Source organism: Pituophis catenifer, unplaced genomic scaffold (assembly GCF_029215685.1).
Source record: "Pituophis catenifer annectens isolate HBS135680 unplaced genomic scaffold, rPitCat1.0.hap2 SCAF_1, whole genome shotgun sequence".
Classification (NCBI taxonomy): domain Eukaryota; kingdom Metazoa; phylum Chordata; class Lepidosauria; order Squamata; family Colubridae; genus Pituophis; species Pituophis catenifer.
The window spans coordinates 159,815,635-159,842,513 of NW_027256881.1; the positions used below are offsets into that span (position 1 = coordinate 159,815,635).

At 39.7% G+C, this 26,879-nt stretch overlaps 1 protein-coding gene across 1 annotated transcript; it reads left to right on the forward strand.

Annotated features, from left to right (window-relative positions):
* The first annotated feature begins 811 nt into the window (after positions 1-811).
* Positions 812-25,379, forward strand: LOC139309045 (cytochrome P450 2K6-like). Its single transcript, XM_070933112.1, has 9 exons — positions 812-994; positions 2,615-2,777; positions 8,482-8,631; positions 10,615-10,775; positions 11,492-11,665; positions 18,615-18,759; positions 20,056-20,240; positions 21,494-21,635; positions 24,023-25,379. The coding sequence occupies exons 1-9, from the start codon at positions 812-814 to the stop codon at positions 24,208-24,210; spliced, it is 1,491 nt and encodes a 496-aa protein (XP_070789213.1). The 3' UTR covers positions 24,211-25,379.
* The last annotated feature ends 1,500 nt before the right edge of the window (positions 25,380-26,879 follow it).

Sequence of the window (26,879 nt, forward strand, 5' to 3'; positions counted from 1 at the left end):
TTGTCATCAGTAAATTTGCTGTTATTTTAAATTCACTGGGTCTCCATGCATTCTAAAAAACCATTTGTGCCAGCCAGGGGTGGCATTTGGGGGTTTGCCAAACCCCAGAGATCTTTGGCTAGAGGATCGCCCGAACTCTGCTGAACCCCCAGGAGCCCACCCCTGATCCTATCATGTCCTAAAAGTCATGTCCTGTCCTTCTTAATCCCATCAAATGGAGCTGAAGGTCTTTTGTTTGTGAATTAGATTATATTTCATTCTTTTTTTGGGGGGGGGCTTCCTACAAAACCTTTGTGGCCAAATAAGAGACCATGCAAAAAAAAAAAAAAAAAAACCCCAGAAAATACTCTTTTTTCCTACTCAGGGAAAATTCTTTATCATTTAACCAATGTAAAAACATTGGCTCAATAAGTAACTATTCAAGAAGGCATGCCTCTTTTGTTCTTGGGACCCAGTATTGCTTAATTTAATTCCATTTGTTGGAATTCTTAACTGCAGAGTGAAACATTTACATGAAGGCTATAACAAATATTATTAACCTTTATCCTAAATGTTGGATTGTTACACAATTCAAATAACTTGTTTCCAAAGGTTTCATAGATCCTGCCCATCCAGTTCAAATCAAATGCCTGAGGGGGACAGAGAAAACAAGGAAAAGGAGAGAGGTTCTCTCTTATATAGGGCATGCCAATGATTCAGTAGAAAGAGTAGACAGGCTACGCCTAATTCAGTACTTTGAAATACATGCTCATATCACTTCAGTTTGCAGAATTCATTGTAATTGTTACTGAAAACTTATTACTAAAAGGAAATGGATTGGACTGGAACAATTTTAACTTTATTACTATTTATTTTTGCAATTATGTTTCTTTTGAAGAAAGGAAGTTCCTGGAATAACAGCTGCCCCAATCTCCCCCCAGGACCCAGGACTATACCCATTTTGGGAAATCTACACATGATGGATCTGAAGAGGCCTTACAGAACAATGATAGAGGTAAAGTGTGATCATTAACAAGTATCTTTACCATTCTTTCCCAAAATATGTCGAAATAACACAAATGTGATAACTTGCTCAGATAAGTCTTGTATGTTTGCTGAAGTTTTTCAGTGTCTATGGACATATTTTAAAAATGAGATTTACCTAATATCTGAATATATCGTGCTTGAATAAGAGGTTGAACTAGAAGATCTCCAAGGGCCCTTCCAATTCTGTTATTTTGTTATATTTATGAGTCCTAGAAGAATTATTAAAAGAAAATCTTTTTTGTTAATGGATGTCTGGAAGTTGAATGATGGCAACTGGACTTCTCTTTTTTGGTGTGAAATATTTGGCTGCTTATCCAAAAAGCTTCAAGTTGGTTAGAGGGACCCCATATACTATAAATCCTCCAGGCTAGTTCCAAGCAGTATATAAGTCTATGTGCTATTGCTATTTCTCACCTAATCTGGATAGGCTCATTAGGACCCATCTAAGAGAAGGAATTTTGAGCAATGATCCTTAACAACTCTCTGCCTACTCACTTAAGTACCCTGGAGGACATATATGGGGTCCTCTTCCCCAACTTGCTCAGATTGAAGAAGTTACTTGGATAAGCAGCCAAAAGTTTCAAACCAAAAAAAAAAAAAAAGAAGAAGAAGTCCACTTCCCATAACTCAACTTCTAGGCAACTCTACCCGGATGACTGAGAATCTTCACTGACATTTGTTACTAGATGAAAAATGTTGTAGTTGTTCATTCAGATTGAAAAAAAACTAGATTGCCGAAAATATGACTTCAGCAATAGAGTGGTCAATGCCTGGAATGCACTACCTGACTCTGTGGTTTCATTCTCAAACCCCCATAACTTTAACATTAGACTGTCTACTGTTGACCTCACCCAACTCCTAAGAGGTCTGTAAGGGGCGTGCATAAGTGCACCAACGTGCCTACCGTACTGTCCCCATTTATTCGTATCCATTTATTATTATTTATTTATTTATTTATTTGTCAAGGACATATTAGATAATATATATAAGTATAAGCATGAATTGAATACATAAAATGAATACACATTTTCCTGATTTTCAGAGTCATTTATGAGAAAATACTTTAATTTCTTTTCTTAAAGAATTCCCATGATCATCTTAAAAAACTACAAGGGACACAATAGGAAAGTTTCTGTGTGATCCTTTTAACAACTGGGCAGAATCTCTTTTAAGTAAAATTCAACTGTATGTCCAGCAATAAAGGCTTCAAGGCAGTTTTGCAAAATGCTAGAATATAAGTATACCTCTTGTGCAGGCTTCAGCTTCATACAGTGTCCTATGTAATTATTGAGCCCTTTATGAGAATATTTATGAGAAACATTTATCAGTTCAACATGATCATCTGATGTGCAAGAACTCTATTACATAAGGGTCATTTTGATTTGACACACACAATAGTAAATGAGATGAAATGAAAATTAAAAATCATAAAAATACAGCATCGTAACATGCCATAAAGCAAAAACAGAAAATAACATGATCTCAGCCTTGGAATAGTGAGACGTTAAAGTTTAAACAAAATTCTGCACGTGATTACTTATTAATTGTTGATCAAACAGTCTTTTGCTTTTCATCTGTTGAATTTCAGTTGTCCAAGAAATACGGTCCCGTTTTCCGTATCAAACTGGGATTTCAGGAGATGGTGGTGCTGACTGGCTATGAGACAGTCAAAGAGGCTCTAGTGAACCAGGCTGATGCATTTGCAGAGAGACCCTCCATCCCCATTTTTGATGATTTTGCAAAGGGCTTTGGTGAGCTGTTTCATTCTGAATCATAGATGACAATAATTTCAGATGTGTGATCGATATTCTGTATAACTTTTCACCTAAATTTTTCCTGGGCAATAACCTCAGAGAACCGGGATATCTTCTGCCAATCCAAACAGGATAAAGAAACAATATTTGTGTTGCTATTTTGGCCTGATCCCAACCGTTAATAGAGGGAACTAGAGAAAAAAAAAAGTAATGGCAAAATTGTAGTAAAAACATTTTGCCCTCTCCACACACACACACAAACATACACCCACACCCACACCAGGTTTGATTCCACTTCTTTGAAAAATTGAGTGTGAAGTGACCCAATGTTATGCATATATTTCTCTTTATTTATCTCCTTATATATATATAGTTATCCATTCCTTTCCTTTGTGCAATGTTTCTGCCAGTTTCTCTTCCCTGATACACAATACGGTCTAATCTTGATGGAACCTGATAATTTGCAGAGCCAGTTCTTAGTGTTCAGTTAGTGATAGAAATGACAGATTGCATAAAGACCTGTAGGCTGTTTTCTTCCAAAGCCCCATTTAGATAATTGCTGGCCGCCTCTCCTGGCAAAAGGCACCTGGGTATTTTACTTTGTTTGTTTTTTTTACATTTTTGAACTGCTCATCTTCCTAATGATGGACTCTGGGCAGTGTACAATAAAATTGTTAAAATATAAAAAAACAAGATATGGAAATTAAAAATTTAGGAAATTTTGAATTTAAAGAGAGTCAAAGATGACTAAAATTTGTTAAAAATTACTTTAAAAACCAAAGGGAGGGGACCCTCAGGGGGCCAACCAATTTTGCATATTTGACTGTAACACTTCCTCATCATAAGCATTATCTGCATTTATTTTCTTAGCTGTCACTTTCCATTATTTTTTAAATTAAATTCTTATTAAATTTCAAAGTCAAACATTAAAATACAAAATAACATAAGAGAGTAACAATGCAAATTAAAAAATGCAATAAACAAATGTATAACAAAGATGACCTCCAGCTTTCTTTAAGCCCAGAGAAAATACATACAACAATTTCTCTCTAAATTTAAACAGATCATACCAATAACTTAAAATCTCAATAATCCACACTCTAAAATGCCAATAAACTATTCTTCTCTTAACTTTAATCTAACTGATATTAAACCATATTATATATGATATACATCACTTCATAAAAATGTCTTTTCAAATGATAATTCAATGTAAATTTCAAACCTTGTGTCCACATACTTCTCTATTGATCAAGCATAATATTATAACCAAAATTTTATTTCATTTTACCATGTCCTCTTTCACATATTAATCTTCAAGATTAAATTTCAATAATAAAATTAAAGAAAAAAGTGAGAATTTTGGTGAACCTATTTTGGTCAACCTATTTTAGAGAATAGGTCAACCTATTCTCCAGAGTACCTGAATCATGGAAAGAACCAACCTAGAACTACAATTTCCTGTTGCCTCATGTTTTTGGACTCTGAACGCTCCGTTTTAGACCCGTTCCAGGTTGCGGGGATCACCACAGCACATTGCCACCGATTGTAGCCTCCGCGCATCCCGTTTTCAGCCTTCACATGCTCCATTTTTGGCCTTTGCACATCATGTTTTTGGGTGGTTCCAGGTGGCGGGGATTCCCACTGCCGATCCCCGCTGCCACCACCAATCCCTGCCGCCTGGAACTGCCTGAAAACGCGAGGTGTGGAGGCCAAAAATGGAGCATGTGGAGGCCGAAAACGCAATGTGCAGAGGCACCGATCAGCGGCGATGTGCTGTGGCAATCCCCACAGACTGGAACGGGTCTAAAATGGAGCATTTGGAGGCCAAAAACACAAGGCACAGAGGCGGCAATGGTCTGCAGCCTGGAACCAGTCTAAAACAGCAATGCACGGAAGCGGAAAACAGCGGGTGGGTGGGGGCCAGTGGGTAGGTGGGGCTACATTCGGTGTATAAGATGCACCCAAATTTTTACCCTCTTTTAAGGGGGGGGAGTGCATCTTATACTCCAAAAAGTATGGTAACTATTTTTTACAACCTTTCACTAGCTGACCTGTATGAAATACTGACTCATTTCATTTAAATGATTTTGGTTTTAACTTGAATTTCAAAAGGTGGTAAAATATTGCCATTCTGTTGCCATTTTGTTATCCATTTTCTCTGAAGTTCATATCATATCAATTCTCGAGAAACAGTTATACTTTTCTGAAATAAATGCTTTCTTGCCAGTCTATTTTTATGTCTTCAAGTATACATTAATACCAAATTATCCATAATTTCAAGAAAAGATTTTGGTAATTTACCTTGATTAAGTTTAATTCCTTTATTAGAAGTCTTGTCAAATTGAAGGGGCACTACCCCATTCCAATCTCCTAATGTATACCAATTTTGAAATGAAAATGAAGAGAGAGCAAAATTTTGTTTTGTTTTTGTTTTTTTGTTATGCAGCACATAAATTACTATAGATTTAACTCCTTGGATTTCCATTTCTATAGCTATAAATCTATCTTGATCATCTGTCAACAAAAGACATGGCTCCATCAGTCTTTTTAGAATTTGCTGATGTAAATTCTTCCCATAAAAATTTGTTAATCCAATATTTTACATCTTTTTTTGTATATCAGTCTCTTGCAAGCATGTCACTTCCAAATTTCACATATAATGAAAAATTTTCTTTTCTGTTTCTTTCTCTTAAGACTCTTTTAAGTCTTAAACAGAATTTTTCTCTGAGCTCCAAAAGGGTCATATTACTCTAATTCTCTAATTCTACATTTCTTATTTCAGTTCTAGTTTCCAAAGAGTCCATTATGTCATTAATTTGCTTTACATCGCCAATAAATTTGTCCAACTTGGAATCCAACTTCTTTATATATATTTTTCCCCAAAGATTTGAATCTAGCATCCATAGAGTCAACTTTTACAACAAATTGTGAATTTTTCCAAAATTGCTTTAATATAAAATTTCCCATATGAGGATCTTTGGTCTCTCATTGGGACCATTATAGAAGCAATAAGAAACACAATATTTTTTAAAAAAAGTTTTTAAAAAAGAGACAAAGCTTTATTTTCCAATAAAAAATAAGACAAGAGCTTCCTCTTGTGACCAAAAGCCAAGTTACAGCTACTCAATAATGAGTATGTAAATTTTTAAAAGGACTGCAGAAAGCATCAAATTACATTTGTTTATCCTCCATAGCCACTCTGCATATTGAAAAATAAAAGAATAAATTTTCTCAATAAATAAAAAAGGAAACTAACATTAGAATTTCAAATGTAGATTCTCCAAATAGCCAAAAAAATTTCCTTAAAAATTTATCAGTCCACACAACTTCAATCCCCAATTAAATAATCCCTGAACATTCACATTTCTTTTCTAATTATTATCATAATTCCATCATCCTTACTAAAGTCATAACAAAAATAATTTTAAAAATGCTGATTTATTCTAAGAAAAAAAATTAACTCTGTGCTAAAAGAAAGCCACTGTCAGTCATAAAACTAAACAAAAAAGAGAACTGCTCTAGTGTTGGGACTAGAGTCCTTTATGGGGCTATGCCCCAGCTGGAGGACAAGATGGTTACCTTTCCTCTCAACTGTTCACCCCCCAAAGGAATCACAAACGCAGCTTCAGTGATTTCTCCAAGAGCTCCAATTGTCCAGGGATGTATGGGGTGATTCCTAGAATTTGCCCTCAATCTCCAGGGAAGTTTTCAGGATTTAGGTAGTTTACCTTACCTGACAATCAAATGGAGAATTAATTTAACTCAGTTCCATAATGATTTTTTTTCTCACTGGCATAAATTCTCACCACTTTTAGCTAACCTTTCAATCTTATTAATCAATTGCTCAGAATATGCCCATTGCTTTGACTGCGAGGTCAATAAATGTTTGATGTAAAAATTACATAGAAATAAGATGCCTTTCACTAATCTGTGAAATTTAGTCATGGGACAAAGAACAAAAAACATATAATTTCAATCCAAGGTTATAAGAAAAATTCAATAAACTCCAGATATTTTACAGATTCAAAAAATATAGAATCCATTGGTGAGAAGCTAATAGCTCTTCACCACTGGGCTTTCCATATGTAAGGGACAGAGGTTATCCAGAACAACATACTGTATATCAAAAAGAAAAAAGGGAAAAAGCAATTAAAGTCCAACAAGGGGTTGATATAAATCAGCATTCAACCACTAATCAATTTTAAAGCAAAAAGCAAAATAAAAGAATAAATTCAAAAAGTGAAAGCTAATACTCAGGCATGTTTAGAAAATGAAACTGCTTGACAGAAAGTTGCATATGCCCAGTGACTTTTCGATTGCTTCCAGAGGGAATTGGAATCTTTAAGACGCCCTTCCCTATTGGGTCCATGATCTTCCAAAAGTTGTCTTAGGTCACTCCTAAGTGCTCCTATTCAAAACCAGGAAACAGCACTGCCAAAGAACCAGCTTTAGCAGTGAAATCAGCAGATCATTGGTAAGAGAAAAAAAAGAAACTGTTACCGTGCAGCAGCCATCTTGAGAGGAGGTGAATGGCTGAACAGTGTCTGAAATCTAAGAAAGAAGGGTGGGGAAATATGTAGCTTCTACCTAGATTTCTCTTTAAAAAACTTGAACAAACTATAATGATTGTCCCAAAAAAATTTTTAGGATCTGAAGCTTTATCTTTCAATAAAGCTATACAAAAGGACTTTGATCCAGTTCTGGATCAAGGAGATAGTCTCACAGCTGGAGAATTAGTAAAGTGGATTTCATTTGATGTTCCAAAGTTGAAGTCTGTACATTTCTTCAACATCACGGAAGGAAAAGAGACAAATTCCTTTCCTCTACGAAGATGGAGGGAGACTGGATGGATTTATTGTAGTTAACTAGCAACTACTTTTGCTTGCACTTTAATCAGATCTATTTTGGAGACTGAATCTATATATTTAATTAAACAACAATGGAAAGAGATGATATAAGGAAACAAACATGGATATTTGACCAAGGTAGATATTTATAACTTTTGGAATGTTTTGAGATAGATAAGATGCCATGGCAAATTTTCTAGAAGAGGGTTACAATAACAGCTTGTTAACAGAGTTTTGAAACATTAATTTTGTTCTGTTTCACTATTATTGTTCTTCCTGTTAACTGCTTTGTCATTAATATAACATACTGTATAGAAGAGTAGTGAGTTTCAAATACCATCGCTACCAGTTCACTCGTGGACACACACACGTTCATGCACATGCTTGACACTTCTGTACATGCTCAGAGACATCTGGGCGGGTGGGCAGAACCTCCCGCCACCGCCGCTACCAGTTTGCCCGATCCGGGGTGAACCGGTAGCAACCCACCACTGATATAGAAGACAGATTAATAAATTGCAAATAGATTTAGTAGCTTAAAATTTTTGGGAGGGCCTGTTTCACAATGGATGGGAATTAATGTTGTAATGATATATTAATCAATATCCAACTAGAGGGGATAATATATGTATAATTTTTTTTAGTTTTGTATTTTGTATTTTAACTTTGTTTTGAACTAAATAAAGATATATATTAAAAAAAGAAACAAGCTGTTTTTCACATTTTTTATACTTGATAGTCTAATAATTGTGGAAATACCTTCAAAAGAGATAATTTGCATTATAATGGTGAGTCTTTGCTGTTACAATGGATTTTACATTTGACCTCTTGTCTTAACCTTCTTCTTTCAGGTCTTATTTTTGCTCATGGTGAGAACTGGAAAGCAATGCGACGATTTACATTATCCACATTACGGGACTATGGAATGGGAAGGAAGACTATTGAAGACAAAATCATTGAAGAGTGTAGTGTCTTGACAAAAACAATTAAGACTTATGCAGGTGGGTTGCTATTTCCTCCTAATACTTTACTGGATGTCTTTCTGGACAAATGTAGAGTGTGAAATAATAATACCTTGAGAGACAGGGCAACTAGAATGCAGCCACGGAATCATCAGATAAAGCTGAGAGCACAGCAGAAATGTGGGTAGGGCTCAGAAAAAGTCTTCCTTAGTTTTTGGGGCTGCAAAAGTGATGGATGGAGAGAAGCAGTTTCAGACTTGCAAAATTCTGTTAGTGTAACTGTACAATAAACTAGAATTAGCTCATCTGGTCATGTTTCCTGTCTGGTCTACCTAATAAGCTGACAGGATATCAAAATCCTTTCTGGTAATGTTCATAGTGGGAACAGTTTCTTATTTCAAATTCTTGAATAGTTAGTTTTGTACAATCGAACAATCTCTTATAAATGAACATTCTAGGTTTACTAATTTGTATAATATAAGGGAAGAGTGCTAGAGTATAATTCTCCATATAAGGATAAAAGAATGTTGTGAACTGGAGTTGTTGCTCCTTCCTGCTTTGGATCAAGGATAATAATGTTTCAGTTTCTCAAAGAACATAAACACATCATCTGGGTACATGAAATGATATACTTTATACTCTACCAAATTTTCCAACAAAAGTACTGTAATTGTCAATATTCAATTCCCCTATATGATAATTTCAACTCAGTTATAAGGATCAAATTGAAATTGGGGCTCTTTATTTATTTATTTATCAAACAGATTTATTTGACTGCCCAATGCACACACTGTGACTCTGGGCAGGGGTGGGTTCTACTCACCTTTACTACCGGTTCGCAACAAAATCTGGTAGAACCACAACATGGTCATCACATCATCCTTTCTGGTGTGATGGAGAATGATGAAGAAGACAAGATGGTTCCCACAAAATGATCCACAGCAACTTTCAAAAACAAGCCCTCCACTGTTACTAATTCTTCCCAGTTTATTCACCCAAGATCATCCTGCTCTGATTCCCCAAAAAGAGAAACAAAAGCTCTCCATTCAAGAAGCTATAGGGAACCAGTCCTCAGCATAATCTACTTAGGAGTCAAGTTACCACTATCATTAAAAAGCCAAATTTTGCTAGCTTGTGACTGTGCACCACTGCTGCCTAACACATAATCTCCCTCATCACCCTAGCAGAACCCCCCCCCCAGCCTTTGACCATCAACAACAGGAAAAACACTCCTGTTGTTACTGCTGCTGTCACCAAAAAACAAAACAAAACACCATCTCAGGATTGCCACCAAGAACCAGGTCTCTACAACCTCTCATCCAGCTGCCAGCTGCATTGCTGCCACAAAATACAAAAGCACCAGTAAGTATAATCCAGCAAGCTTCCTCCAGAGTGTTCCTAGGGCAGCTCCCACCAGATGGCAATCAACAGAAGCAAAGAACCAGTACAGCTCTCTCTTGTCACTACCAATAGCTTGAAATGAAGTCCTGAAGTCCAGCACATTGGGCCAGGGTCTGACTCAGTCAGGGTCTGACTCAAGGTAAACTGGCACCCCACCAGAGTGTGCCAAACATGACCAGATAGGCTCCAGAGTCTCCACCAAAACACCACGCGTCTTGTGTCTACCTCCAACATATTAACAATCCTGCTCAATGCAACCCAGCATTTCCCATCCAATAGCCTACAATAATCCAAATTGAAATATTTCCGAAACTTGGCAGCCATTTGCTGTTTAAAACTACAATCATTTAATAAGGATACATCCAGAGTTTATCCTTAAGGACTTCTTCATTTGCGAAGAAACCATTACTGATGTATGAACAATAAAAATGCAATTGTGTCTCTGTGACAATCAGTTTCCATTCAAGTAGTTCACATTTTTTAATTTAAATACGGTACCTCCTATTTTATCAGCACTGACTGTAGTTTCTATGATATGCTTCTTTTGTGTAAGTGGATTTTGACTCTAAATTCATTAGCATTCATTCAGAATTCTATTTTGATCTATTGTTTGTTGTCCAGGAAAGCCATTTGAGATCCAAACAGTTATGACTGCCGCTGTTTCCAACATCATAGTTTCTATTCTGCTTGGGAAGCGCTATGACTATGAAGATGCCACATTTCTACGACTTCTGAAGATAATCAGTGAAAATATACATCTTTCAGGGACCCCAAATATATCGGTAATCTAATATTTCATTTGAAGAAAAAAATGCATGGAGAATAGGCAGATGTGTGTCATTTTGCTTTATTGCTAAGCAAAGCATATTGCTTGTCATAGCAAGATTGTGTTCAAATAATAAAATGAACATGATATCATGATTCAAATTGTATATAGTTGTATTGAAATATCTGATGTAACTATGCAAGTCACTTTTTTCTGCTGTGACATCACTTACTGTCTCTTCTTTCTATAAGCAAATGCCCATGTTACTTGTGAATGCACTCAAAATGTAGGGTTGGCAGCCTTCTATTGAAAATGCCATTTCAATCTCTTTCCCTCTCTCACACACAAACACACTTTACTCCACAACTCTAAAAGTACTAAATAGTTTCATTGACTTGAACTTGCATTCAATTTTTTAGACTGATCATTCTCTTTGCTTGTTTGGAAATCAGCAGGATGAGAGCATGAGGAACTCATTTAAGAGTATATTGGGAAATGAACATTTCTTTTCCCAATAATTGAATGGAGATTTGGTTCATGGGATTTAGGCCTTAGTGAATTTGAAATATTGACTACGCATAGCTTCCTCAATCATGTGATTTGCTTATTATTGGGGTTTATTTTTGTAGACTTATGGAACATTATTTTCATTAAAATGCTTTGAGATGTCTGACAACTGTTTTCACAGTATTCAATGTTCTTAATATATATTTTCCTTCATCATTCTTTCAGCTATATAATATGTTTCCTATGCTGGGCTTCCTTTTGGATTCACCTAAAAAACTAATGAATAACAGAAAGGAGTTCCATGATTTCATACAGACTACCTTCATAGAATATCTCAAAAATCTGGATGAAAATGACCAGAGGAGTTTTATTGATTCATTTCTTATTCGGCAAAGAGAGGTAATGGATTATTTTATATGTGCCTTGAAATACAAGTGATTTTTAACATTTTTAAAAATATGCCTACTTATAAATTACATATGGTTGGTGAAAATTCTTGTTTAGAAATGTGTGTGTGTGTGTGTGTGTGTGTGTGTGTGTGTGTGTGTGTGTGTGTGTACAAGAGGGGGAACTAAATTTGTTATCCTTTCTAATCATTCCTTTATTTCAGAGCCTGTAGTCATTTCAATTACAGTCAATTTACTGTGGGGATGTTGTTGTTTGCATTAAAAAGACCATCAATATATATATTCCGATCAAACCTTTGAGAGCCAATTGATTTATTTTTTTGTATACTAGCTTTATACTCATGCTTTGCTACGAAACTATGTGATCGGGCTTGATAAATCGACACTTAAAGCTTGAAAATTAATGAGTAGTTTAAAAAGGCACTGTATTATTTCGTTAGAGACAGTAAACTAAGTTTCTGTTACAGATTAAGACATTATTGTAAGTCTAACAATAATAAAATAGATGGGCTTAAGCCTTAAAACATGCTTAAAACAAATGAACAACTGAAGAGCAAATATGGTTAAAAAACCTGACCTTCTAATTGCTCTCTACTGAGAATTGCAATCTTCAAGCTCTCACTACTTTGAAGGTTCACAACCATCCAAAAATCTTCTTCCTAGCTGCTCACATTTAATTCTAGGGAGCAGTCACCAAATGGCCAGCTTTGGTGGGAAAATCAGCTATTCACTGAGCCGTGGTATCACAGTGCTTAGAATGCAATACTGTAGGCTACTTCTGCTGCCTACAATTTGGCAGTTCAAATCTCACCGGGCTCAAGGTTGACTCAACCTTCCATCCTTCCGAGGTGGGTAAACTGAGGACCCAGATTGATGGGGACAATATGTTGACTCTGTAAATCACTTAGAGAAAGCACTATGAAATGGTATATAAGTCTAATTACTATTGCTATTCAGTGGCAGGACAGAAAAAATTGCCTGCCACTCACCACGTCATCTTGGGGGAAGTCCTCCTTGGGAAAAGTCCCTCAGCAGCCCATTCTCCTGATTGTGTTTTCCACCCTAGTTATAATTCTATGGTCTAATTCTTTTGAGAATGGTGTCTGTTATGTCCTTATAAGGACACCCGCCGGGGATTGGCTAATCCTCCGGCGGGAAATTCAAAATGCTGTCTCTGGGCGGTGCGACTTGCCGGGAGCGCTTAAAAGGAGAGCTCCGGCAGCGCAGCTGCCAGTCTTGTTCTCACTTAATAAAATGGACCACGCTGGTCGCATCTTCTTTTTCCTGCGCCTGATCTAACACTGGCGACGAAGGATTCAAAGAACTGCAGCGACAAGCCTCGTGGCACACCGCCACCAACTAAGAGCTAAGCACTGAGCTGAAGTCACGAAGACAAAGCCACCACAGTCATGGCGACATCGCAAGCCGTGCTCATCTCACTTGCCACATTCAACCCCGAGAAGGAGAAATGGAGGTCCTACATGGTCCGGTTTCACCAGTTCCTGAGGGGAAACAACTACCAGGACCTCAACAATGACCAAAAGAGAGCCCTGTTCCTGGCTCACTGTGGGTCCGAAGTACTGGAGATGGCCATTGACCTCATGGCTCCAAGGAACATTGAGGAAATGTCTTGGGCAGATCTCCAAGAGGTGCTACAAGAGCACTATGCACCAACAGGGACTCCAATCGCAAACCATTTCACATTTCATCAGAGGAACCAGCGGGATTGAGAACCCATCAAAGAGTTTGTGGCAGCCCTACGCCAAATCGCAGCAAATTGCAAATTTGATAACATGGACAATGCCATCAGAGACAGAATTGTATTCAGCATGAAGGACGTGTCCCTACAAAAGAAGTTCCTGAGCTGAAAGAGAATACCGCTAAAAGAAGTCATCGAGGAAGCCACGGCTGTGGAGACTTCGGAAAAAGCAGCGGCCGCAATGATGAAGGCTAAAGCGGTCCATAAAATCCAGAAGACTCCCCAAAGTTCCACAGATGACTCCATCACTGCATCAGAGTCCAATGAAGAAATGGCCGTCCACAAGGTCTCCAGACTCCCAAGGCGGGAAACAGCACAAAATGGCGACTGGGGAGAGCGCTGCGGCAGCTGCAGAGGTGACCATGCAAGGGCCACTTGCTGATGGAGGAATGCTACCTGTAGACACTGCCTGAAGAGGGGGCACATTGCAGAGGCCTGCAGAGCCTCAGAGCCGGCCCCAGATCCGCCCAAGCACCGGAACCGTGAAATCCGGAAAGATTACCAGAGATCATCCAAATGGTCCTCTTTCCAACCCAGATGCGGTGAAGACAAACTCTCCAGGAGCAGGGCAGTCCATCAGACGACCATCACTCACACCAACGATGACAGCACCACCAAATTCCATGTGACCGTCCATGTGGAAGGGTCGCCATGTTCAATGGAGGTAGACTCGGGATCGATCTACTCCATAATGGACTGGCACCAGCTGAAGCGACTGAAACCTGGCTTCAGCAAGAAGGATCTGAAACCCCTGCGATCGAGGCTCATGAATTTTGGAGGAAACCCCATCGGAGTCCTAGGAAGAACCTCTCTTCAGATCTCCTACCACACATTCCATGGCAACCTACCCATCACCATCATGGAGCACAGCCGCCCGAACCTGCTAGGAGTGGAGTGGTTCAAGCCATTAGGGCTCTCAATTGGAGGGATCCATCAAATCCGATGGGATGAACTCGACAACATCATCAAAGAGTTCAAGGAAGTCTTCAATGGTAAGCTGGGAAAATTTGTGGGAAAACCCATCTCATTCAATTTAGATAAAACAGTAACACCAATTAGACTCAAGTCTCACCGGGTTCCATTCGCCTTGCGGCCCAAGGTAGATGCACAACTGGACAAATTAATAGCCCAGGGCATATTGGAACCAATCGATCATGCGACATGGGAGACCCCCATTGTGACCCCAATGAAGCATGATGGATCAGTGCGCATCTGCACTGACTATAAATGTTCAATAAATAAGGCATTGCAGCAGAGCACATACCCGGTTCCAGTGGTGCAACATCTGTTGCATTCACTTGGGAGCGGGTCAATATTCGCAAAACTGGACCTGGCCCAGGCTTACCAGCAATTGCCAGTGGACGAAAAAATGGTTGAGGCTCAAACAATTGTCACCCATAGGAGCGCATTTAAATGTAACCAATTGGAGTCAGCGCAGCCCCAGGCATTTTTCAATCAATGATGGAATGCCTTCTCCAAGGCATTCCAGGGATGGTGCTGTACTTCAACTATGTATTGATCTCGAGGGACTCAAAAACCCAACTAATTGAGCGGCTCAGGCTTGTCCTGCAGCGGTTCAAGGAGAAGGGTTTGAGAGTCCGTAGAGACAAATGCATCGCTGGAGTCCAGGAGGTCAAGTTCCTGGGCTATCTCATTGATGGCACAGGCATCCACCCCACCAAAACTAAAGTAAAGGCCATTCATGAAGCTCCCAGCCTCAAAAACAAAGCGGAGCTTCAGGCTTTCTTAGGATTACTCAACTTTTATAGTGTTTTCCTAAAACAGAAAGCTACGACTGCTGAGCCACTCCATCGCCTGCTGGGGAAAGCGGCTCCCTGGAAATGGAAGAAAGAAGAGGAAGCAGCATTCAGAGCCATTAAAAGACTGCTCTCTTCGGACAGCGTACTCATGCAGTACCACGAGACGCTTCCCCTCAGACTGACCTGCGATGCTTCACCCTACGGGGTTGGAGCAGTGCTCAGCCATGAACTTCCAAATGGCTCTGAGGCACCCATTGCCTATTTCTCAAAGACCATGTCCAGCGCAGAAAGGAACTACAGCCAACTGGACAAGGAAGTCTTGGCCATCGTCGCAGGCACCAAGCGCTTCCACAAGTACCTCTACAGCAGAAGCTTCACCATCATCACGGACCACAAGCCTCTGCTGGGACTACTCGCGGACGACAAACCGACCCCAATGTTCATGTCACCCAGAATGACAAGTTGGGCGATCTTCCTAGCCGGCTATTCCTACAGACTGGTCCACAAACCCGGCAAGTCCATAGGAAACGCAGACGCCTTAAGCAGTTGCCCATCCAAAGACCCAGTGGAAGACCCAGCCCCCACACTCGGGCTCTTCCACATCGATGACGACAAAAACTGCCCAGTCACATCTGCAGACATGGCAGCCCATACTCAAAAGGACCCGACCCTCAAACAAGTTAAATCATGGGTCCTGCGAGGCTGGCCTACGGAGAAGATGGCAGAGAAATTCAGCCCATTCATCAGAAAGCAGCAGGAGCTGTCCACGATGAAAGGCTGCCTTCTATGGGGAGACCGAGTGCTGATTCCTAGCGCCCTACAATGGAAGACACTGGAAACCCTCCACAAGGGGCACCCAGGCATCGTGCGGATGAAGGGGCTGGCACGGAGTTATGTCTGGTGGCCATCCCTGGATAAAGACATCAAAGAATGGGTCTCCAGATGTGACCCGTGCCATGAGGTACGTCCTGCGCCTCCCATGCCGAACCGTCGGAGTGGGAGACACCAAGCAGCCCCTGGACAAGGATACATATTGACTTCATGGGCCCGATGCAAGGGAAATACCTCTTGATAGTTGTGGACGCTTTCTCAAAGTGGTTAGAGGTCATTCCCATGGCATCTACCACATCAGAAGCAACCATCAGGGCACTCTGGTGGCTGTTCGCAACCCACGGGCTGCCGGATGTCTTAGTTTCTGACAACGGGCCCCAACTTACGTCCAAATCCATGGAGGAGTTCCTGGCCGGACTGGGCATCCGTCATGCCCTCTCAGCACCCTACAGACCAGCTGGAAATGGTCAGGTAGAGAGAATGGTGAGGCTCACCAAGGAGGCACTCACCAAAATGGGCACGGGCGACTGGCAAGAAAGAATCGATAACTTCCTCCTCACCCAGCACATCATGCCGCATGCCACCACCCAAAAGAGCCCAGCAGAACTGTTGATGGGCAGAAGACTACGGTCACCCCTGGACCGACTGCACCCCCAGTACAACCCAGAGGTGCCAGCAACCGCCGGCCGCCCACTTCGCGCCTTCGCCACAGGAGATCCGGTATTTGCCCTCAACTTTCACGGCTCTCCAAAATGTTTGAAGGGGAAGATAGAAAGATAACCAGCCCAAAGTCCTACAGAGTGGAGCTGGAAGATGGACAGGTCTGTAGACGTCACATCGACCAGCTCCGGAAAAGATGGAGGGAAGTAGGACAAAACCAACCCGATGAGGTAGTCCTGCAACACCCCGGCAAGGTAGACCTACAACACCCCATCGAGATAGATCGGCAGCACCCCATCCAGGTAGGACTGCAACACTCCGTCGAGGTAGGCCGACAACAATCCAGCCCAACGAGCCAGAGGCGTTCCTTGGGAGTAGACCAGCAACATCCCGAAGGGGGTGAACCACAACACCCCAGTGAGACCGGCCGGCGAGCCCCCAGCGAGGAAGACCATCATCGCACCAAGGCAGTAGACCGAGAAGAGGGAGTCCCGCAACACTCCAGTGAGATTGGCCTGCGCCACCCCGGCGAGGGAGACCTCCACTACCGCCTGGCAGTAGACCGGGAACACCCGGAAGAGGGAGTCCTGCAATGCTCCGGCGAGGTCAGCCTGCGCCACCCTGGCGAGGGAGACCTCCACCACTCCGTTGAGGCAGGCCCACGACACCCCGGCAAGGGCAGTCACCACCACCCCGGCAAGGTAGGCCGACACCACCCCGGCAAGGAGGGCCTCCACCACCCAGGCGAGAGAAGCCTGCACCACCCCGGTGAGGTCGGCCAACACCAATCACAACAACAACAACGACCGCAAACAACCGAGACCCAAGGTCACCAAGAAGACTCACAACTACGGCAATGGGAACTGGGAACCCAACCGGACCCCACCACCTCGAAGGCCGGAAAGCTGAAAAGGAACACCAGAAACTTACCAGGATTCAGCAGTTCCCCACCGATCAGCGCCGATAGGCCACAGCGAGACAACCGACATCCAGGTCAGGAAGAAGACCAGCATCACCAGCAGACAGAGGTCCAAGACCCGGCTGGAGGTGCGGGGCCGAACCCCGCACACTCGACGGCTGAGGCCAGTGCGGTTCCAGGGAGGGAGCCAGGAGACACAGGAGCTCTGCCTATCCTGGTCGGCAGTGAAGCTCAACTGAGATTGTGCAGGTCAACCAGGACTACCAGACGTCCAGCGTACCTGCGCGACTACATGACTCTAATTAACATTGATGGACAGTTTACTAACTAGGAGGGGAGGGGTGTTATGTCCTTATAAGGACACCCGCCGGGGATTGGCTAATCCTCCGGCGGGAAATTCAAAATGCTGTCTCTGGGCGGTGCAACTTGCCGGGAGCGCTTAAAAGGAGAGCTCCGGCAGCACAGCCGCCAGTCTTGTTCTCACTTAACAAAAGTGCTGAATGGACCATGCTGGTTGCGTCTTCTTTTTCCTGCGCCTGATCTAACAGTGTCCTTCTTTTCTTCTTTCTGTTCTTCTTTTTGCCAATTATATATTTTAGACCAATGACTCTATCAGGCTCTGTAAGAGTTTCTTTTAGAGAAAAAGGTGAAATAAAATTGCAATGAAAACAAACAAAGTAAGTAAGTTAATATATAGTAGGTTCAATGCACTATGTCAATATTTTTCTCTGTATAGTTATCAATATTCCAGACTAATACAGATGACTTTTCTCAACATTTACTCTTTTATTTCCTTTCCTGTAAAGAAGTATAGCATCTCTTACTGTTTTTGGGTGACAGCTTCAATAGTCCTTTATCATTTTGTAAAAGGTAAATGATGTCCCCAAATCTGGACTCCACTAAATTATGTAGTCCACTGATGAAGTGTCCTATTAATCTTCTAGAATTTATACTTGTATGAGTATATTGTATTTCCTTGATAGTTGTTCTCTTTTTTAAAAATACACTTCAGGAAAATAAGAAGATGACTAATGGATATTTCCATAATGAAAATCTTAAAGCTCTTTCGGGTAACTTATTTGGTGCTGGTACAGAAACAACTGGAAGCACTCTGCGCTGGGCCATACTCCTGATGATGAAGTACCCAGAAATCCAGAGTAAGCATGTTTCATTTTATTGGTTTCCAATCAAAAATATAATAGTAATTAAAAGAAGACTTTTGGTAGATGAGAGTGTCATTTGAACAAGGGAAAAATAGGAAGTAAGAATAAATTGTCCTTTCTGTTGATATTTTAAGGAACTCATCAATGTGAGAATATGAAGAAAAGGGTATAAGATATTGAGAGTTCACACATGTATGATTCATTTTATGCTGTCATCACCCACTCTACTATTTCTTAGAAGAATAGCACATCACACCCTAATATGAGCCAATATTGAAGACACTGTTCTTTTAAGAGTGATGTATTCCAATCATTATATGACCTTGACTCATCTCTATATGCTCCACCCAACATTTCATTCTTTCTAAAATTTGAAAATGTAAACTGATAGTCAATTAATAGTCCAGTCTCCTCTGGATACGAATATTCATAAATAAGGAAAAATATGGCAAAATGCTAACATAAAACATCATAGCTTTGTGTTATTAGGTATGCACTACAAATGTTTAATAATTCTATTTAATAATTCTGAATCTACTTAAGTTAAAATTATTTTTAAAAATTGTCACTAACATTTTCTGTATCTATTTTTTTCAGAGATAAATATTGTGTTTCTCTAATGTAGATATAGTCGTCAGCTTACAACCGCAACCGGAACTGGAACTTCCATTGCTAAGCGAGGCAGTTATTAACTGAGTCATACCCAATTTTTTTTTTTTAATTTTTTTGCAATAGTTAAGTGAATCACTACAGTTCTTACATCAGTGTTTCTCAATCTTGGTAGCTTGAAGATGGGTGGACTTCAACTCCCAGAATCCCCCAGCCAACAGCGCTGGCTGGGGGATTCTGGGAGTTGAAGTCCACCCATCTTCAAGCTTCCAAGGTTGAGAAACACTGTCTTAGATGAACCATGTGCTCATTAAGCAAATCCAGCTTCCCACATTGACTTTGCTTGTCAGAAGCCAGCTGGGAAGTTCACAAATTGCCATCACTTGACCACAGGGAGCTGCAAGTATCCTAAATACATGCTGGTGGTCAAGTGCTTGGATTTTAATCTCTTAACCGCAGGGGTGCTATAATGGTTCCAAGTGTGAAGATTGGGCGTGCATATTTTTTTCAATGCCATTGTAACATCAAGCAGTTGCTAAATAAATGGTTGTAAGACGAAGACTACCTGTGCAACCAAGTCCTTCATGTTTTATCCTTCACAATTTGAAATTTTTATATAAACTCCCATTTAAAACAAAATTCAAGCAATGAGTCATCCTGATACATAATCTATTTCCCCAGGTAAGGTCCAAGAAGAAATTGCAAAAGAGATTGGGGTTCGTCAGCCAAGGACAGAAGACCGAACCAAATTGCCTTATACCGATGCAGTAATTCATGAAATTCAAAGGTTTGCTGATATTGTTCCAACCAACTTGCCACATGCAACCACTATGGATGTAACTTTCAAAGGCTTCTTCATTCCCAAGGTGATCAATCTTAAATTACTGCATTGTACAGGTTCCAATCTTTTTTAGTACTGTATAAACCATTTTTACATAGTAAAATGCATTTTAGGCATTCAATCAGAATAGAGCTGAAAGAGTTCTTGGAGGTCTTCTAGTCCAACCTCCTGCTCAAGCAAGAAAGCCTATATCATTTCAGACAAGGAACTGTCCAGTCTCTTCTTAAAAACCTCCAGTGATGAGGCACCCACAGCTTCTGAAGGCAAACTGTTCCATTGGTTAATTGTTCTCACTGTCAGGCAGTTTCTCCTTAATTCCAGGCTGCTTCTCTTAATTAGTTTTCATCCATTGTTTTTTGTCCTGCCCTCTGATGCTTTGGAAAATAAATTGACTGCCTCCTCTTTGTGGCAACCTCTCAAATACTGTAATACTGCTATCATGTCCCCCAACTCTTTTCTCTAGGCTAGCCAAACCCAAACTGCAGCTGCTCCTCATGTTTTGTCTCCAGGCCCTTAATCATCTTATTTGCTCTTCTCTGCACTTTTTCTGAATTCTCAACATCTTTTTTGTAATGTGACCAAAACTGGATGCAGTATTCCAGGTGTGGCGTTACTAAGGCTTTATAAAGTGGTACTAATACTTCACATGATTTTGATTCTATGCCTATGTTTATACAACCAAGGATTGTATTAGCTTTTTTGGCTGCTGCTGCACACTGCTGGCTCATATTTAAGCAATCGTCCACTAGGACTCCAAATCCCTCTCACAATTATTGTTTTTGAGCCAGGTTTCACTTAATCAGTACTTGTACCTTTGGTTTTTCCTGCCTAGCTGTAAAACTTTGCTTTTCTCCACATTAAATTTCATTTTGTTGGATAGGGCCTATTGTTCAAGTCTGTCAAGATCTTTTTGGATCCTGAGCTTGTCTTCTGGGGTGTTGGCTATTCCTATTAGCTTATAGTAGTGTCATCTACAAATTCGATGACTTCTCTTCTATTCCCTCATCTAAGTCATTTATGAAGATATTGAAGATACTGGACCTAAGATGGAATCTTGTGGTACCCCACTGCTTACTTCCCTCCATGTAGATATAGTTATTGAGTTATTGAGCACTGATAATCTATTTCCTTATTTTTCCTTACAATGTGTTTCTCCTTGCCTAGTATTTATTCAAAATTCATATATTTCCAGTGCCGTTTTTAAAAATTGATCATTTCTATAACAATGTATTAAATATTCACACTTTTTAATATAGGTTTTTCACTTTTGATGTTTAGGGTATGCACATTGTTCCTTTGCTATCATCAGTGCTCCATGATGAATCTCAGTGGGAGAAACCCTATCAATTCTATCCTGAGCATTTTCTTGATTCTGAAGGAAAATTTGTGAAAAGAGATGCATTCATGCCTTTCTCTGCAGGTAATATTCTCTATATATGTGTCCATGCATAATGGGCAATGCTTTATATTTTGGAAAGAAAAGTTCACAAGATACAGTGGAACATTTGAAAAAGTGATAATAAAACCATGATGTAGTAAACTTCCATTTAACAGAGTTTAGAATAAGATTGCCTGATGCTCCCACAAACTTACAGGGCCTATGAAACTGCACTATTATGACAACCATGTTCCAAAAACAGTTAAGCTTCTGAACATAAAACAACAGTAACAGTTATTTGAGGGACTGTCTCATCCCATTGGAATTGGCCCGCCCCACCTATGCCAGCAGAGGAGCATGCTGCGGGCCCCATTGGCCAGGGTATTCCAGTTGGCAGGATCCAGGAGAGCCTTCTCCGCCATTATATCTACCCCTTGAAACATCTTCCTTCCTGGAGTGAGTTTAGATCCAATCCTCCTGATCTTCTGCAAGAGCTTAAAGACCTGGCTCTGTCACTTGGCCTGAGGCTCCAATGTGAGGATTTCACATTGGAGATGGTTAATGGATTAATAATAGATTTCACCTCCTTCCCTTCTCATCCTACTCTCTCCCTCCCCATCTTTGGAGGCTTGAGCCTTTGTATTTTATAGTATTATTTATAGGTGTTGTATATTTTTATCTTTTTAATATTGTAAACCATCCAGAGTTGCCCTGTGGTAATATGGGCAGCCAATAAATTTAATAAAAAATAAAAATAAATAAGAAATAATCAAGTGAAGGATTTGTGCACACGAAGAAACAAATAAGGTGATTATTAGAAGCCAGCATAGATTTGTTCAAAACAGATTATGGCACACAAACCTTATTGCCTTTTTTGATAAAGTAACTAAATTTGTTGACAGTAAAATGCTGTCAACATAACATACTTATGATGATTTCAGCAAGGTATTTGAAAAAAGTAGCCACAACCTACTTCTTGGTGAAATAGAAAATATGGGATAGACAGTACCACCACTAGATGGATTCGAAGTTGACTAACCAGCTGGTAGTCTTCAATGGAACTACAGCTACATGGAAGGAAGCATGCAGTGGAGTACCACAAAGATTGGCCTTGGCTTCAGTACTCTTCAACATTTTCATAAATGATCTTGATGAGGAGATAGAATAGGAACACATCAAATTTGCAGATGACACTAAACTGGGAGGAATAGAAAGAACAGGGGTGCACATGATATCTGTCTTTCAGTACTTGAGGAGCTGTCACAAAGAAGAGGGGGTTGACTTATTCTCTAGGTCACTATAGGGAAGGACAAGAAGTAATGGGTGGACATTTGTTAAAGGAAGATACAACCTAGAAGTAAGGAAGAATTTTCTGACAATTAATCAATAAAATAGCTTGCCTCCTAGGTGCTCCATCACTGGAGATCTCCAGAAATAGACTGCACAACCATTTGACTGAGACAATATAAGCAGAGGGTTGGACTAGAAGACCTTCAAGGTCACTTCCAGACCTATAATTCTGTGAATGAGTCTATAAAGGATGTTCTGCCAGTCATATATTATAACTCACAAAGGCACTGTTTTTGTCAGGGGTCCCCAACCTGTGGGCCATGGCCCACTAGTGGGCTATGAGGGGTTTGCAACTGGGCTGCGGAAATGGCCGGCAAGCATACACAGGTGCATCCTCACTTGTGCAAGTAGTGGGCTAGCGCATGAACGTGCACACTGCTTGTGCAAATGGAGCTGCGTGCGCACTTGCGAGCTGCTCATACAGAACCATTCCCTCTCCCCTGCACTGGTTCACAAAGCTGGAAACACTGGGGAATTTCAGTTTATGCCATCACTAGATTGTCATCACCATTCAAGGTTCTTCAATCACTATATATCTGAAGTCAATCTTTATCAAAATGAGGGGCTAAGGATACTTACGAAGAACATGAAGGCATTCTTGGAAATTGTCTAACTCATTCATTGGGGGGAAAAGTTCATGAATAATAGAACATATTAATGCATACTTTCCCTCCTAAAAACTACAAGATTCATCATTGAGTTTATGGATCAAGGCAACATGCTGACAACCAAAAGAGTTTAAAGGAAGATTTAATAGATATCCCCTCCCACCAAATGAACTTTCAATAAAGGTATTCCTCTAGTTGTAATTACAATCTCTACCTCGAGTGGGATGCTCAGTCAACCTCATTTTTAAGGCATCAGTATAGAATGGTACTTATGAAGGCTCATTCTTCTTTTAAGATTAGCATGCTTATGATACATACCTTATTTTTATTTTATTGCTGTATTTTAAATATGAGCGTTTTGTCATAACTTTGTGTTTTACTCATCTCTCCATGACAATCTGACATTGGGAAGCTACATAAAATGGTTGAAGAAACCAATAAGCATAATTTTGTATGTATGCTTTCTTCCAGGTAAGAGAATATGTGCAGGTGAGACCCTTGCCAAAATGGAGCTCTTCCTCTTCTTTACTAGCCTCCTGCAGAAATTTACCTTTCAAACACCCCCGGGAACATCTAAAAATGATCTGGATCTAACGCCTGAGGTTGGATTTACAACCCCTCCTATACCGTATAAGACCTGTGCCATTCCATGTTCATAAGACACAAGACTTTCATAATAGTCATTCTCAGTCTTGGATAATGTGATTCTGTATGGTTTTGGCTTAAGAGGCTGTCTGAAATTGTACTATAATTATTTGCATACACACAAAATGTAGATTTTGAGAGTGAAAAGGGTAGAGAAATCATGCTAAGTGCTTGATACATTTATTATTTTTGTTTGTTTCCTTTTATCCTTTTTTCTCCTATTCAATTTTGTTAGTTTTGCTTTTTGTTAAATTCATTGTAAGCAATATAGTTTTTTCCACAATAATTCTACACACACACACACACACATACACACATATTATTGTTAAGGTATTAGATAACATAAAATCACACTTTGACACAGAACTTAGCTGAAGAAAGCAAAACAGTACCAAAAGGAAACAACAACATTTAATATTACTGAGAATTTGTTTTACAAAAAATATTTAGAGATAATTATTGCTAGATATTCCTAGAAATAGAATGGCAGATATTTCAAGCAGAAAAAGATGTAACTGTCTCAGTCGGGATGAACATCTTGACAAGGCTGAAAATTTTGTTCAAATAGATTCCTACAAAAACTGAAGAAAAAAACACTAAATTACTGGCAGAGATGAGCAACTGATTTTATATAATCTGATAAAATACCAAGGACTAAAGTTCAAAACTTTACAACCCTTGAAATATTGGACAAGCAGCCAGTTGTATTACCAGGTTAGATGTTTAACTGGGATGACATTGATTAAAACACTGAAGGTTGAATAACCTGACAGCTCATATGACGTTCAGTTAGCTTTCCTTTAAAAGGCTAGCTTGAATAGCCTTCCTTTAAAGGGGATTTTTTTTAGTTAAATAAAAGAAAGGGGGCATGTTTTGTGCCTTCAACAGACACATATTGGAAGCACTGATGTTGATCTGTTAAATGTAAATATCTCTATCAAAACTGTATGGCCTTAAACAGATTTTTTAAAATGGAACAGCTATATGAACTTTTAACGAGACTTCTAGAGAAAAAATCCCAGATGAGAATGGAAGATGCATAATGTTAAGCTTTCAGACTGAATTTGGAAAATAATTGATTTTTGTGAAGAATACCAAAATAAAGTTCTGTGAAATATTGTTATAGTTTTTTACTATCTCAATTTTTCTTGAAAATGCAAAGGAAGATACAATATCTTAATCATTTTAGATATGATTAATATTCTCCCCCTCCCCCTTATATGATTAAAATGATTTTATCCCAAAGAAACTTTGGCAAACTCCCAAAAAAGTTTCCGCATATACTGTATGTCATGGCTATTTCTCTGGGGAATGTCCTACAGAGAGAATTCAGTTCATAAAACTTATTTAAGGCTAGATACATGTTCAATTTCTACTTTACTGTTAAACAACCTTATAGACTGTACTATCAAGAGCCTGATAGTACAGTGGACTAAAGCACTGTTATTAACATCTGCTGCTTGCAATTACTGCAAGTTCAAATCTCACCAGGCTCAAGGTTGACTCAGCCTTCCATCTTTTCAAAGGTAGGTAAAATGAGGATCCAGATTGTGGGGACAATAAACTGACTTCGTGTAAATATACAAAAGTATGAAGGCTATTGCTTAATGCATTGTAAGCCACCCTGAGTCTCCAGAGAAGAACGGCATATAAATTAAAGCACAAAAAAACAAAAACAAAAAAAAATGTGGAGGTAGCAGATGCTGCTAACATGGATAAATAACCCAATATTTGTAAGACTTGTCTCCTGAAAGGATTCAGTTGGAAGAGTCACAGGCAAGGAAAGTGGTGTTGCCTAGCATCCAGGAGGGGAAGTTATTGTTGGCCTCATAAGACTAAGTGGAAGACCTAATTCCCCCCACCCTTCAAGGACCAGTCAGGTAGAGAGAAGGGTTGAACAAAAGCATTCAGTAAGATTATTGGCCAGAAAGAATTCCACCCATCAAAGAAAATGCTTAACGCATTGTAAGCCACCCTGAGTCTTCGGAGAAGGGCGGCATATAAATAAAATAAATAAAATAAAAAATAAAAAAAAATAATCAGGGTCATACTACCCCTATATAAGGGACGCTACATGCCTCACATATCCTTTGGAGACAACTCTCCCTTTACTTGCCCATTGTGCTGTGTTCTGAAAGGAAATGGCTTGGATTGGACTTGTTTTATTATTATTACTATGTATTTGTATGGTTATATTCCTTTTCAAAATGGGTAGTTCTCAGAGTAACAGCTGCCAAAATCTTCCATCTGGACCCATTGTCGATTTCGGCAAATCTGCACACAATGAATTTGAAGAGGCCCTATAAGACAATGTTAAAGGTAAACCTGATGATTAACAACTAAGAATGTTCTGTGCCAAAATATATTGACGTTGATATAAATTTTAGCAATTAATCAGGTTATCCAGTTAACTGATAAGCTCCTTGCTGGTTCTAAGGAGTCTATGATAATTTAAAAAAATGACATTAACTTGGTGTTTGCATTTATTTAAATATGCCATAACAATTATTCAAAGAGAAACCTTTGTTAGTAGGATGCAAATTTTTCTCTTTATCTCAAGCTTGAACAGATGGTTGAAATTGTCTACAACTGTGTAAAGGAAGTAAATGTAAATATTATTCCATCATGTCAGGTGTGCTTCCTTCAAAATCCAGGAAAGAAAAACCCAGACTCCATGATTTAT

Coding starts and splice junctions, on each gene's coding strand:
- LOC139309045 (XM_070933112.1), top strand. CDS start 812: ATGGATTGGACTGGAACAATTTTAACTTTATTACTATTTATTTTTGCA. Junction 8,632..10,614: donor AACAATTAAGACTTATGCAG/GTGGGTTGCTAT, acceptor TTTGTTGTCCAG/GAAAGCCATTTGAGATCCAA. Junction 18,760..20,055: donor GAAGTACCCAGAAATCCAGA/GTAAGCATGTTT, acceptor CTATTTCCCCAG/GTAAGGTCCAAGAAGAAATT.